Source organism: Corythoichthys intestinalis, chromosome 8 (assembly GCF_030265065.1).
Source record: "Corythoichthys intestinalis isolate RoL2023-P3 chromosome 8, ASM3026506v1, whole genome shotgun sequence".
NCBI classification, from domain to species: domain Eukaryota; kingdom Metazoa; phylum Chordata; class Actinopteri; order Syngnathiformes; family Syngnathidae; genus Corythoichthys; species Corythoichthys intestinalis.
In genome coordinates this window covers 33,681,790-33,697,699 of record NC_080402.1, presented here as the reverse complement: position 1 = coordinate 33,697,699, position 15,910 = coordinate 33,681,790, and the positions used below count along the sequence as shown (strand labels likewise).

Sequence of the window (15,910 nt, the reverse complement as noted above, 5' to 3'; positions counted from 1 at the left end):
AGGCAATATCTCGGCAACCCTTCCTTGGGTCGCCTGCGTTTAAATACACCGCTGATGACATTGGAAGCAGGTGCAACCAGGGAACACTGCCCACACTCTGTAATGAGAACACAATCTGACCAACAGCCGAATGTAACAACACTATTGTAACTAAAATACACGACTGTTTTGTATTATTGGCTTAATTCAACAGGTGGCAGAGTTTATTTACTCATGTGTAGATAGGACAAGTTTTATTTTATCTATTTAATTAGTAACAGGGAGTCGCCAATCTTCCAGGTGGGTGATCTGTCCTTGCACTTTTTTTGCACTTGAGTATTATGAGTGCATATTATTTGTCTTGTTGTGTCCAACTGTCACTATAAGCTTCAGGCATTTCATGTTTATTGCAAACAGAGCGAAGGTTTCTGACAGTGACATGTGAGTCACCTCAGTGACAGACACAACAGCCTTAGGACAATGTCACCCACACACACATTAAGCTTATGAATTGGTGGTTGATGGCCTACTTTTATTTCCTATATTAGAGAATTGTTTAATTTATTCACTTCCGCGGATATTGATGACATCAGATGTATTTGAACACAGATGCTGGCGTTAAATGATAATGTTTTAGTGCCATTAATGGTAAAATGCCAGTTACTGTGTGGTCACTGTATAACATCTATGGTTAAGTGACAATAACGTATGGGAACTCGATTAGTTAATTCTGATACACTTAAGCTTGGCTCTCCTTTATAGGACAAACTATAAAATCTGATTTCCCGCTCCATAAAGAACTAATTCATATATTTAATCCGAAGGCTATTGCAACACTATCTGATCATATTAAATTACGTGTGTAAATCTGTTTGGCTTTTTACATTTTCATTTACAGTAGATGTAGTGACAAGATGTGCCAATGTTATTTTAGTAACACAATTGCTAGAGATTGTCAGCCACAGGCCAGCTCACTGTAAATAGTGTACAGTGGAGCTTTGACTGACAAATGATCTGAATGACGTCTATGTTTTTTGGAAATACTAACTTTCACTCATCTATTTTTTTCTTATTGCAAAAGGGAAAACCATCATGCTTGTCAAATATTAAACAGTTCCAAAAAAAAGGCTGTGTGCTTGCTTCGGGCTGTTTATTGTCACTCAAAGTTGATGTTTAAAGCTAAATTAAACATAAACCTCCCTAAGACAAAGACACTTTAATGTTGTTTATTTAACCAAACCTGTCCAACTGTGGTACAGTGCTCAAATTCCAATATTTTTTTAAATTCACATTTTATAATTTTGTTCATATTTTTGTTTTACTTGTATTATTTTATTTTGGTTTCAACACTGTTCAGATCAAATGCAACGACATTCCGTTCTATATTCACATGTGCATGCATGACAAATAAAATTTATCTCAATATTATCAAAATATTCACACACGAAACAACACGAAACAGAAGTGATGTGCGAAGCAAACTAGTATTTTGTGGTCCTGAGTTGTGAGAGTCTTTTTCCTGTATTGAAGTATACTTCAGTTATACTGCTGCCTGGTGACCATGGCACGCACTCCAAAAGGACCTGCACAATGAATCTATCAAATCATGCTGCACAAGCTCTTTAATTCTTTAGATTTTATTTAATTGTGCTACAGTATTTATCTTGAGCAAAAGTAGAGCATGCTGTACCAATAGATGCTTGAGATACATACTTTTTGGTGTGCTGGTATTTGAGGAGTTTTTTTGACACTAGAGCCAAAAAAGACAAATAAAGATTGTGACTGACTGAGTTCGCAGTGCCTATAGTACCGTGGGGGCCAGATGACCCGCAAAGAGGGTTTTTATTGTTGTCTGAAGATATTTCAACCCTCTAAATCCAAAACATACGCACTGACCGCAGTGACCACTCTCACAGCTAACCAAGCATGTGCCAAACAGTGTGCACCATTGAAAGTTCCTAGATATGTCCCGTTTGTCATTTTGGCCTCGGGAGGATTTCTTTCAACAATTTCATCCAGCCAAACGGGAGAGTGCAAAGCTGTTTCATGTCCTCTGAAAAAGAAAGTGTAAAAAAAAAAGTTGCTTCTTGCTCTCTTCCAGATATGCGCCGTGTGTTTGGAGGAGTTCAAACAGAAAGACGAGCTGGGGATTTGTCCATGCAAACACGCATTTCATAGGAAGTAAGTGTGAGGCTTTTTTGATTTTTCATGCAGACACACAGGGATGGGTGCATGGATATATGGAGTTCTCTTATACAGCTTTTAAACACCCCGAAAGGAATCAACTGCTTAAAAAAACATTGTGTGGGTGCATACCAGTGAGGAATAAAGAAGTGAATGATTAATTTCCCCTGCAAACACTGAACACTACATGCCCATTTGACCGAGCTAACTTTGCTCCACATACACATAAACGCACACATTCAAAGCCTGCGCCCTTTCAACTGAGTTGTTTATATCAGCATGACACCCCTTGGCCTAGTTTCTCCCCACTTGCTTCTAGAGTGATCGACACTTTGAGCGCGTGTGCTTGCCAGGGTGTATTTTGCCTTTTCTTTGGCTCTTTTGTGATACCACCACAGACGTGTGTGTATCAGTGATGTTTAAGAGATGAAAATGCCTATGATAAATAGTAGCAGAGTAGTAAACGTAATGGACCCAGTTTCGGGAATAAATAGCGATGGACAGGATGTTACGAAATGTGGCATGTTTATACTGGAGCGATGGTGGATGATAAATTGTGGCTCTTGATATACAGAAATGTTTCAGCCAGAGTTTGTGAATTCAGTGCTGCCAAACAGCTCCTTCCCATAAGTTTTTCACGTGCATAAAATCCTATAAAAACAGCACAATCCTGTGGACTCATTCCAAGTATATCCGATTCGCACCTGTGACGTCATCTAATGGTAGACTTTTTTCCAATTAGTCGCAAAACAAAAACAAATAGAAATGGGAATATATTAGTGTTAAACTTTGCACTTTTTCACAAACTACAATGTAAAAAAACACCCACTGAATTTATGGTAAGTTACTGTTAGCTGTGGTTTCCAGAAAACTTCAACTACAAAGATTCAAATGGAATATTTTTTAACTATACAGTCCCTGACAAAAGTCTTGTCGCTTATCCATTTTGTAGAAACAATTGCTAATAACCTGTCTTTTAATTATTCATTTGGTTTCAGAAATGGCTCATATGAAAGCTAAGACCCTTCCAAATGATGTTGAATGTACAAAAAGATATTTGTATCACTGAAAAAAAATTCACCATTTAATGAAGACATACAGGTCAAATTTTAGCAAGACAAAAGTTTTGTCGCCTACAGAAAGTAGTGTGATCATTGAACAAAAAATGTACTTAAAATACAAAAATACGTTACATAAGATAAGCGAATTAAGTAGTGGTGCTGTGAGATCCAAATTTAATAATTTGTATGACTTCCATGGGCTTCAGCAAGGATTCATACAATTTATTGATGAAGTCATCAGGAACATCAAAGACACCTCCCAGAGTTCATCAACATTCTTGGGTTTCGCCTTCCATGATTCTGCTTTCATCCTATCCCAGACATGCTCAATGATATTCATGTCTGGTGACTGGGCTGGCCAGCCCTGGAGGATCTTGATCTTCTTTGCCTTGAGGAACTTTGAGGTAGAGATTGAAGTATGCGATGGAGCACCATCCTGCTGCAGAATGTGTCCCTTTTTATGGTTAGGAATGTAAGAGGCAACTAAGATTTGTTGATATTTCAGACTATTTATCTCTCAGGGTGCAGACAATTAAAAAACCGTGTGGAATTTGCCAAGGCCCACAGCCTGTCAAAAGGATGGACGCTGGAAAAGTGGCCAAAGGTGGATTTTTCAGATGAATCTTTCATTGAATTACACCACAGTCGCCACAAATATTGCGGGAGACCTACTAGAGCCCGCATGGATCAGAAATTCACTCAGAAAAGAGTGAAGTTTGGTGGTTATATCATTACCAAAATCATGGTCTGGGGTTTCATCCAGTATGGGAGAGATCTGCTGGGTGGAAAGCAACATAAATAGTCTGAAATATCAACAAATCTTAGCTGCCTCTTACATTCCTAAACATAAAAAGGGACAAATTCTGCAGCAGAATGGTGCTCCATCGTATACTTCAATCTCTACCTCAAAGCTCCTCAAGGCAAAGAAGATCAAGATCCTCCAGGACTGGCCAGCCCAGTCACCAGACATGAACATCATTGAGCATGTCTGGGGTAGGATGAAAGAGGAAGCATGGAAGACGAAACCCAAGAATGTTGATGAACTCTGGGTGGCGTGCAAGACTGCTTTCTTTGATGCTCCTGATGACTTCATCAATAAATTGTATGAATCCTTGCCGAAGCCCAGGGAAGTCATACAAAATATTAAATTTGGATCTCACAGCACCACTACTTAATTCGCTTATGTTATGTAACTTATTTTTGTATTTGAAGTACATTTTTTGTTCAATTTTTACACTACTTTCTGTAGGCGACAAAACTTTTGCCTTGCCAAAATTTGACCGTTATGTCTTTGTCTTCATTAAATGATATATTTGTTTCACTGAAAAAGGATTTATTTTTGTACATTCAACATCATTTGGGAGGGTCTTAGCGTTCTTATGAGCCATTTCTGAAACCAAATGAATAATTAAAAGTCAGGTTATTAGCAATTGTTTCTACAAAATGGATAAGCGACAAGACTTTTGTCAGGAACTGTATAGAAATATTTAGGAATAACGTCTAAGTGTAATACGATTTAACTCGATCCTTGATATAGAACAATTTCCCCCCCCAAATCCAAGCAGTCTTAATGTGAAAAGAAACTAACATGTAAAAATAAGTAAAACCTTTGCCATTGTGGTCTATTACTCTATCATAGGGTTAAGTTAGTTAACTCATTGGCGTTAATAAGTTAATGATGGCTTTGTTAGTGGTCGTCTGTGAATCAAGTATTCCTTGTAGTACTTTCTGTAAAATGTATGAGAACCAGTGGATTTTAGTTTCTTTTCATTGACTAGCGTACAGTCCATGATGTACCATAAAAATTAGCCTCTATGATCAGCCTAGTTCAATTCAATTCTGCATATCCTTTCCCTCTTTGTTCTAGATGCCTCATCAAGTGGCTGGAGGTGAGGAAAGTGTGCCCGCTGTGCAACATGCCCGTCTTACAGCTTGCCCAGCAGGCAGGCACGACGGAACCTCCAGTGTCAAACCAGCAGCCTCTGCCCGGTATCGAGAACCTGGTCTAATGGACCTGAAGCCAACATGATGGTGACGCTATATAAATACACACGCGCAAACATGATACACCTGAACAGTTGGCTGCACAGGTCCAAATCGGACCCACCTGGTGGAAAAGACGCACTTATCTTGACAGCAACTCATAAAAAAGGGTTTTCCTCATCTCACTTGGAATGATCATTATCTGGATTAACTTTTTTTCTTCCTTTATGGACATGGAAAGAGACGATGCGGTTCACAACAAAGCACTTTTTTCCTGTGGACACCAGCTGAAGAACAGAACAACAACAAACACAGCAGCCAAGATCAACAGTACACTAAATACTCTGTTTTTGTTTGTTAATTTTATTCTTGCTTTTTTTTTCTATTTAACAAGCACTTTACAAAAAGTCAAAACCTAATTGCTTGCAATTTGTGAACGCAAGGATGTTTTATACCTGATTTTCCACCATTAGTTCCATGTTCAGCATAAAGCTTCAGATGTTTTCCTTTTTTATTGATAAACTTAGACCAGAATAACACATTTAAAGGGACAAAATATTATAGTATACATGCATTTTTATTGCTTTGCACACATACATGCTTGAGGGAAGCTCAAAAGTGACTTTAATCCAATTCTTTTAAATGAAAGGATATCATAATGCCAAACTTTGTTAGTCATTATTATTACAACGTGACAGTTAAGTATTATTCTGTCTGTCTAGATAAGTATTTCACACACACCAAAAAAAAAAAAAACATCTTTATCTTTCTTCACTTAGTGGATGTGCGATGTAAGCGGGTGCACAAATTTACTCGACCACAGAGTACCAACCGTCTTGCATTGGTAAGTGTAGTTGTAAAAATATGTTTGGTGTTTTTTTCCCCTCGCCTATTCTTACTGTCAATTGTGACGCATGCAGTCAGTCCAAGTAAAACTCATCACAGCCACCTAGTGGAAGTAGGGGAGCGAGGTCTGAGATGTTAATTTGTGTGTTGTCTGTGTTTGGGGGGATCACTAGTTGATGAGATGTTAAATGTTAACTTTATAGTCTAATAATGTCACATAACAAGGCACTGTTTTATTTTGATCATGAAGAAAAACAACAACCAAAGTTAAAATAGAAACATTAGGTCACATTCTGTGAATATTTAAAGAAGAATTAGAGTGTATCCGACTTAAAATATACTGTTACCTGGATGAATTGGACTCTGTCATTCACCCAAATTTGTTAAAGCAGCACAAAATGTATTAGGAAATGCCTATTCAAATGCATTTATGGTTCATTTATGACAATATGAATATGGTCCAAGAGCACCTGCCGAGGGAGTTGCCCCATGCTAGGGTCAGCGCTCACTGGATGTAATGAAGCAGCATTTCCATTCACAGGCACAGGATGCATCATTCTAGTGCTTTCGCTTCTCACTCTTTCTGTGCAGTACATTTATGTTTGTTTTGGACCATGAACCCTGCATTTTGTTTGGTTTTTGTGTGCCAGGTTGTGAGATGCTACAGGAAAAAATGTTGATCGTTTTTGTAAGCAGCCATTTTTTTGTTGTTTGTTTGTTTTACATAAATAAAGGCACAGTTAGTAACATCCCAAAAAGTGACATCGCAAAGAAAAAGTTTGAAAAAACAAACAAACAAACAAATATCTGAAGTTTAAATGGATCAATCTAACGTTAATTCATTAGAAATTAATAATAGACCTACCTCAAGGCTGCGACGACATATCACAGTTATAGTATGTGGAGGACAATTACAGAAATTGTTCATCAAAAGATTGCGGCTGCACTTTTCTCTACAAATTTACATAAAAAACAGCGCTTAACACTATTTCTCCTGCTGTCTGTGTGCTGTGCTGTCCACAAATTACAAGAAATAGACAAAGAAAATTTTGTTGTTACCCGTTCTCATTTTGATTGCTGTATTAGTTGGCAATGGTAGGTTGCTAATTAGCACAGCTCACATGTTCATTATTTTGCCATTTAGAAGAAGTTGGAGACAGCTAAGAAATTTCTAACATAACAGACGGCACGAGAAATCAGCATCTAGCAGTTTTGGTATGTAAATTTGTAGTGATAACAAATGCAGTCGCAATCTTCCGACAGACAGTTTCGGTAATTGAACTAATAAAATAGTGAGTAACAAATGTAGTTTGGAGGCAGCATACGCACATGTGTAAGAACTGAATGTGAAGCGATTACGTCCAAATTAATTCCTGACAAATGAGAATGCAGTTGGGTCGCACATGGCTTTTGTTTACAGTTTAACCAAAACGGTTGCCTTGTGAACACAAATGCCCAAATGGAAAAAGACGCAACTGTATCGATTTAGCCCCTGGATTGTAAGAAAATAAACGTATCGCCTATCTTATAAGCAGCCCAATTGAGGGAATGACTATTGTAAGAAAAACATGCATCAAAACATCAAAATCCATACATTTCTCTCTCTGTCATTTGCTTATTGTGGAGTTTAACTGGGGAAATGACTGACTGTGCCTTCAACATGATCTAACTTTAGGCTGCCCAGTTTACGCATTCATGACAACTGGCTTAAAAATGTGTCATGCGGGGTGCCAATATCTTCCAACGATCCAACTCGGTTTTCCACATCCAACAACTTTGGGAACAACTGTTTATTCCACCCTGACTTTTTCAGAACAAAAAAACATATTCTTAGTTTCTTTACTTTTTCTTAGGTCATAGTTTCCCTTATGAACATGAATCAAAAAGCTTTTTGCCATGAAATGTTATGCCTGATTCAGTAACTGTTGACAACTTCCAAAAATGTAGCCACCAACTCAGAGAACAAAATGGCAGTTAATTTCATTTTTCTTTTCGTCTTTTTTTTTATATGTATCTCTTTAACAGTTGTGTCACTCAAATGTTACATGATTCATTGTTACAGTATTTGTAATTGACTAGTAACAACACAAGTCGTTCGTCATTGAATGTGTCCCACATGGTTCAATTTGTCAATGCATGATGTCTACTGATCATCACCACTGTAATGTTTTAACAGATCATGTGTATGGATGCAACAAAATTATCTTCAAACCGTGATAGAATAGTCACTCTTACCACAGCCCTTCACTTATGATAAATTCATATTGGTATTCGTATAGGCTTTTGCTGATTTTCATCAAAAGAGTTGAAATTTGTTGATTTTGGCCCAACTATCCTTGTGTGTATAAAAATGCCAAATTAGGCCTGAATAACATTGTATGTGTACCCTGCTTTAAGTGATACTTTTCTCATATTAATAGGTGTTGTAATACGGAAATGTAAACGCCACAAATATTCCAATTGCAATCTACAGTAAGTGCCAAAGGAATTAAAAGAAAGAACATTTCTGCATTTTTCTATAAAAGTGATAGAAAAGCGCAAAGTAATGTACCCATGGATACTGAAGAGTGTTGCTCAGGAGTTTTTGTTTTGAATCTCTGTGGATACTTGAGGGTCAAGCACACTCATTATTTATTCCTCTGTACCTTTCTTGTATCCCCCACACACAGCAAACCATGGAAAAATAATAACAATATTCAGTATAATAACCTTGACTTTGTTGTTAACACAGATGTTCTGTTTGTGGACTTTCACAGACATTTGTTTGTATTACTAAAAATTCTGCAGCAGAATATTTTTGGAGCTAATAATAATAGCTGTACAGTATTTGTAAGCTCTATTTTTGTATGCGTATTGCTATTTTAAGAGGAAAAGAATACTGTGATTTTTTTTCCCCTTGTGTTTCTATTTGGCTAATTACATGGTTGTTCGTTTTAAAAGGAAAACAATTGCATGTGACTGACTTGAACGGTAATAAAGTTTCCAAGATTTAATTCATTCTCTTTGACTTGTTTTTCTGACAAATTCCTTGTATTATTAGCCTATCAAAAAACAGGATTCATAATATACAGTACAAAACAGATTTTTTTTTCTCCCCACCGTCTGTTGTTGTGATTTGGTCTAAACAAATAAAAGTTTATTTGATTTTATTTGACTTAGAACACATCCATAACTGAACAGTATGGCTAAGCAGGTGACAATGTTTTTTTTTAGGTAACCTATTGTGGTTCCTCAGTTTTATTATTATTATACAGTGGTGGGGAGAACAAGTATTTGATACACTGCCAACATTGGCAGTGTATCAAATACTTGCCAATGTTGGCAGTGTATCATATACTTGTTCTCCCCACTGTAGTTATTCTTTGTTCCGCAGCCCCTTTGAGCTCAATTTGACCCCCTTAGAATGCTTCAAAATGCACCAAATTCGGCAGGCAGGTCAAGACAGGTGCAGTCTTTGATACCATGTGTAGACAAATTCCAAATACACTACAGTGGGGAGAACAAGTATTTGATACAGTCAATGGGAAAACCCATTGGCAGTGTATCAAATACTTGTTCTCCCCACTGTATGTAGCGCCCCCTAGCAGTCATTCTTTGTCCCGCCGACGCTTTGAGCCCTACTTTGACCCCCTCAGAATGCTTCAAAACTCACCAACTCAACAGCCAGGCGAACACTGGTGAAAACTTTGATAAAATGCACACAAAAAAATATGCGTAAATGTGCGTAGCACCCCCTAGGAACAAAACCAACATTTCATGTCTTTTTTTTTTTTTTTAAGTTGAAAGAGGAGGTAACAACGCAAAGGTTAAAACTTAGAACACATCAGTACTTTATGAATGGGATACCATATGCGGTGCCCAGACTGACGTTAGTACTACATCCAGTTTTTTTTTTTTTTGGGGGGGGGGGGGGGGGGGGCAGAGTGTGTCCGTGGGTGGGCACTGACCACCCCTACCTCAAAATACTTCCGAAACCACGGACGTGTTGGCTGTGAGCCAGTAGTAACCAGCGTGTTGCTTCTTGTCGTGTTTTGATTACATCATCACAAGAGGACTAAAGTTCTTAACACTTTTCGATCTTTTAACCGAAAACTGATAATGAAACTTTAGCTATTTTCAGCTGAACGTTTTCAACGCCAAATTTTCGGTCACATCTCTCGATTATAGGATATAATATTGATTCCTTAGACAACAATAAAATATTTTGTTAAGGCAAAGTTGGCAGAGTTGATGTGGACCAAAATGCGAGCCGGAAACAGATGAAGTGTGAAGTGATATATATTGTACAAGGGCAAGGTGTTGAGCGGCTGGTGGGTTGAATGGTCAATGGCTGTGGCTGTGGCTTTGGCTGCGAGGGCTTTGATGGGTGGGTGTCCTGATGGCAAAAAAACAGAATTAGTTAAGAGTTCAAACAAGAGTCACAAACTACAGGCTTACTTGGCCGATGTACCAATGGTGACTGGCTCAGTTACATTTTACTCAAAGCAATAAAAAAAAAATTAATAAAAGCTATTTGGAATTTTGGCATTTTTTGACAATTTTGTTGCTTTACCATTTCAACATGTGAGTGAAAGCAATTCTTTTTAAAGGGAACGACAAGGAAAGAATCTTGTTTAACAATTTGAAAAAAAAACTGAATTCCATTTTAATTATATGCATTATTGGAGTAAACTGTCAATAAAACCCGATATTTCAGGGGAATGTGCAAAATAGCTGTTGTTAGACATTTTTGAATGCAGTACTATTTTTGCCAATCAAATCTGGCTCCTGAAAGTGATGCCAGCTTTGCCTGAGTCCCACAAAGAATGGCAAAAGACAGACATAAAATTGCAAAGGTACAAAACCTAGAAAGAGTGTGTGCCTATTTTCTTAGATACTTTTTACCTGTTTTGAGTGCATCAGCGTTTATGCGCTGTACACGTGAGGCCGCACTTGTAACACTATGGCTGAGCTCGCAAGTGGTGTCATATTTGGTGCTCTAACATTATTTTCTCTGTCATCATATTTGCACAAAAAAAAAAAAAAAATATTTGAGCAACCATATTTCATTTGAAGGAACTTTGTTTTTTCCTTTAACAAACCAGCACAAGATGACTACGTTGAGCAATGTTTTGCTTTTTGATCGATTTGATTTGATTGTTATGTTAACCAATGTATCGATATGGACTATACTGTATCATTACAACCCTAATCATCACAACTCCGAACCCACCGTCCCGACAATAAGCTATTTGAACTTTTCCAATCTGGCTTCCGCTCAAACCACAGCACCGAAACAGCACTTCTCAAAGTAACCAACGACATCCTCCTCTCTTCGGACTCCAGACAACTCACCATCCTCATCTTCAAGGACCTCACTGCTGCTTTTGACACAATCAACCACACCATCCTGCTCTCCAGACTAGAGTCTCTACACATTACTGGCACTGCACTTTCCTGGTTCCGCTCCTACCTCACCGGCCGACAATAATTCATTAGCATTAACAACTGCACATCCCCTGCTGTTTTCCTACCACAAGTTGTCCCCCAAGGTTCAGTTCTTGGCCCCCCTCATCTTCGTTCTTTACTCCTCCCTCTTGGTCAGATCATCCGTAAATTTGGACTGCAATTTCACTGCTTTGGCGCTGTATCTCACACAGCACCAAATCTACACTTCACAACTGCCTGAGCGAAATTAAATCCTGGATGCAAGTTAACTATCTTCAACTCAACAGTAACAAATCGGACATAATCATCATCGACCTTGCAGCTCACATCAAAAACAGTCAATTCACCCTTATCATCGACAACTGCACCCTCCCTTTCTCAACAGACTTTTGCAACCTAGTTTTCATTTTTGACAATAAACTAAGATTCAACCAGCACATCAACCACATCACCAGAACTGCCTTCTTCCACCTCAAGAACATAGCCCGCCTTCGCCCCTCCCTCACCTACTGTGCTGCAGAAACCCTCATACATGCATTCCATACATGCATTCGTCACCTACAGACTCGATTATTGTAACTCATTCTTTTCGGTTCTTCAGCCAAACTCCTCAATAAACTACAATATATCCAGAACTCTGCTGCACGCCTTCTCACCCTTACCCCCTATAGGAATCACATTACCCCCATCCTCCACAAACTGCACTGACTTCCCATCTCACACAGGATACAGTTCAAAATCATCCTTCTCACATACAAAGCACTCAATAACTTGGCTCCTCCTTACCTCACGGACCTTCTCTGTCCCCACACACCCTCCCTTCACCTCCGCTCATCTAATGGAAACACTCTTCTTCTCGCACTGCCCCCACAAATAACAAACCGTACTTGGGGGGACAAGCCTTCTCTGTTGCTGCCCCTTCACTTTGGAACTCACTCCCTAAAACCATCCGCATCTGTTCTGATCTTCCCACATTCAAAAAATTGTTAAAAACTCACCTTTTTAAACTGGCTTTTAATTTGTAATTTTTTTCTCTATTGTTTTGTACAGCGCACGTTGTGTGAGCCTTTTCTTTGTCTCAACTGTAAAGCACCGGTAAAAGCGCTCTATAAATAAAATGTATTATTATTATTATTATTATTAATAATAAAAAGCACAAATTGGAAATGTTTGTGATAACAACCATCACTGGAACTTCCTGTGTTTTACATTGGAACCTGGTAGACATATTTCTGTCAAGGATGCTCAGTACATTCTTGTATGGCTAAAGCAACAGTAAGTTTGTGTAATGAGATTGGTGTCCCAAGCACACAAGTATCAACACATTCTGCAGGCCACAACCTCAAAGTTGGGTGAGTACACAAGTGTTTTTTTGTTTTTTTTTAACTTCTTTTTGTTAAAAGTTAAACTTGTTGTTTTTTAATACCCTTTGTGACTAACAATGATAAAGTGTTAGCGTGCCGCCTCGATTTATGTATTTAAAGTACGAATAATAATAAAGTGATCCCTTGTTTTTCGTGGTTAATAGGGACCACAACCCACCGCGATAAGTGAAAAACCGCGAAGTAGCGACCCACCCTCCAAAAAAACAAAAGGCCTGCTTCTTCAACGTAATGCTGCGAAGTCTAAACCTCTTTTTGACATAAGCGAATTTTAAGGGGAGGGGCAAGGGGGGGGGCCTGCAGGCCGAAAAGGGTCATTGCATTTATATATATATATATATATATATATATATATATATATATATATATATATATATATATATATATATATATATATATATATATATATATATATATATATATATATATATATATATATTAGGGCTGTCAAAATTATCGCGTTAACGGGCGTTAATTAATTTTTTAAATTAATCCCGTTAAAAAATTTGACGCAATTAATGCACTTGGCCCAGCTCAGACAGATTTAAATGACAGAGGAGTGAAAGGCCCACTTGTTAATTGTGTTTTGCGGAGTTTTGCTGCCCTCTGCTGGCGCTTGGGTGCGACTGATTTTATAGTGTAAGTAATTATTGCCATCAACAATGGCGGGCTACAAGTTTATTTTTTGATTGAAAATTTTACAAATTTTATTAAAACGAAAACATTAAGAGGGGTTTTAATATAAAATTTCTATAACTTGTACTAACATTTTTCATAAAGAACTACAAGTCTTTCTATCCATGGATCACTTTAACAGAATGTTAATAATGTTAATGCCATCTTGTTGATTTATTGTAAAATAAACAAATACAGTCCTTAAGTACCGCAGGCTGAATATATATATATCCATCTTGCGTCTTATCTTTCCATTCCATATATATATATATATATATCTATATATATATATATATATATATATATATATATTAGGGCTGTCAAACGATTAAAAATTTTAATCGAGTTAATTACAGCTTAAAAATTAATTAATCGTAATTAATTGCAATTAATCGCAATTCAAACCATCTATATAATATGGCCTATTTTTCTGTAAATTATTGTTGGAATGGAAAGATAAGACACAAGATGGATATATAAATTCAACATAGGGTACATAAGTACTGTATTTCTTTATTATAACAATAAATCAACAAGATGGCATTACCATTATTAACATTCTGTTAAAGCGATCCATGGATAGAAAGACTTGTAGTTCTTAAAAGACAAGTTATAGAAATTTTATATCAAAACCCCTCTGCATGTTTTTTTTTTAATAAAATTTGTAAAATTTTCAATCAAAAAAATAAACTAGTAGCCCGCCATTGTTGATGTCAATAATTACTTACACAATGCTCATGGGTGCTGAAGCCTATAAAATCAGTCACACCCAAGCGCCAGCAGAGGGCGGCAAAACTCCGAAAAACACAACAAGTACACTTTTCACTGTGCTCTCATTTTAATCTGTTTGAGCGGGGCATTTGTGTGTTAATTGCGTCAAACATTTTAACGGGATTAATTTAAAAAATTTAATTACCGCTCGTCAACGCGATAATTTTGACATATATATATATATATATATATATATATATATGTATAGATAGATAGATATAGATATAGATATATAGATATATATACACGTATATATGTATATATATATATACATACGAGATATATATATATATAGATATATATACACGTATATATGTATATATATATATACATACGAGATATATATATATATATATATATATTTATATATACGATATACGAGATATATACGGTATACGATTTATATGCGATACTTTTTTGGGAATTGAATGATTTAGACACAAATGTTCTAATCATAATATGGCCCAAACACAAAAAGGATTGCTTCAATCAAAGAAAACTTTTTCAATGAAAAATTAAGTGTTCAAATGCAAATTTTTCAATCTCAAATATTTTTTTAGCATTCAAAAACTTTCTCTGATTGAAATTTTTCTTTTTTTGATTTAAGTGATTTTTCTTTTTAAAAATCAATTTTTTTTTCAATTTTTTACTTGAATAATAAAGAGAAAAATGTCCTAGCCAAAAATGTACTTCAATCAAAAAGTTGCTCCAATCAAAAAAAACTTATTTCAATAAAAAAAAATAAAAAATTAATCAAAGAAAAATAGCTTCCACATGCATTTTTTAGAGTTTTTTGAGTTTCTAATTTATTTTTGCATTCAGACACATTTTTTTTTTGATTGAAGTGACTTTTTTTACTTGAAATTTATATTTTAATTGAAGCAACTTTTTTTTTATGAAGCAATTTTTTTTTATTGAATAATAAAGACACAAATCTTCCTCCATATGGCTCCGCCCAGGGCATAAAATTTTTAACTGGGCTAACTCCATTGGCACGACACCGGCGGGGGTACCAAATTCAATGGATGACGATCTTGGCGAAAAGTATCGCCTAAGCAGCCTGATTTAGAATTCCCCTCAAGAATGATGGGAAACAAAAACGCTCATTGTCAACTTATTATTATAAATATTCTGGTAAGTTAATTTTATTGCTGACACTGCGTTTTGGCGTCATCAACATGTTGTAGCAGGCGTAGGACGCTTTGGAGCCAATTTCAACGACGTCACAAGCTCAAGAAGGCGAGCGAGAGCAGTCCCCTTCGATGGCAGCAAGGTTAAACGTCTTGGCCACTCAGCTTGCACTATTCCCGAGTGATGCTGGCCAGCGAATCAGAGCGGTGGATTTTGAGTTGTGCGGGCTCTCCTTGCCTTCTGCTGGGGAACAGGCAGCTTTTGCACCATATGTTCTCAATTATTTATTTATTTATTTTTTATGTACATATAGTTTGTTTGTTTTTTTGACTGGAAAAAAATCTGCGATAGACTGAGGGCACGAAATTCAAAGCCCAAAGTAGCGAGGGATCACTGTAATCTAATCACATTTTAAAGTTACTATACCCCTTCTGGTGTTGCGTTCTCATTTTTTCAATTTTGGACACAGAC

The 15,910-nt window shown here is 36.8% G+C and overlaps 1 protein-coding gene across 3 annotated transcripts in view; it reads left to right on the top strand.

Annotated features, from left to right (window-relative positions):
* rnf24 (ring finger protein 24) overlaps positions 1–9,034 on the top strand; it is a 29,556-nt gene extending 20,522 nt beyond the window's left edge. For all 3 annotated transcript variants that reach the window (XM_057843771.1, XM_057843770.1, XM_057843772.1), the window contains exons 5-6: positions 2,081–2,160; positions 5,092–9,034. In XM_057843771.1, coding sequence (XP_057699754.1) covers positions 2,081–2,160; positions 5,092–5,233 — 222 coding nt within the window. In that variant the 3' untranslated portion in view covers positions 5,234–9,034. The remainder of the gene's footprint in view (positions 1–2,080; positions 2,161–5,091) is intronic.
* The last annotated feature ends 6,876 nt before the right edge of the window (positions 9,035–15,910 follow it).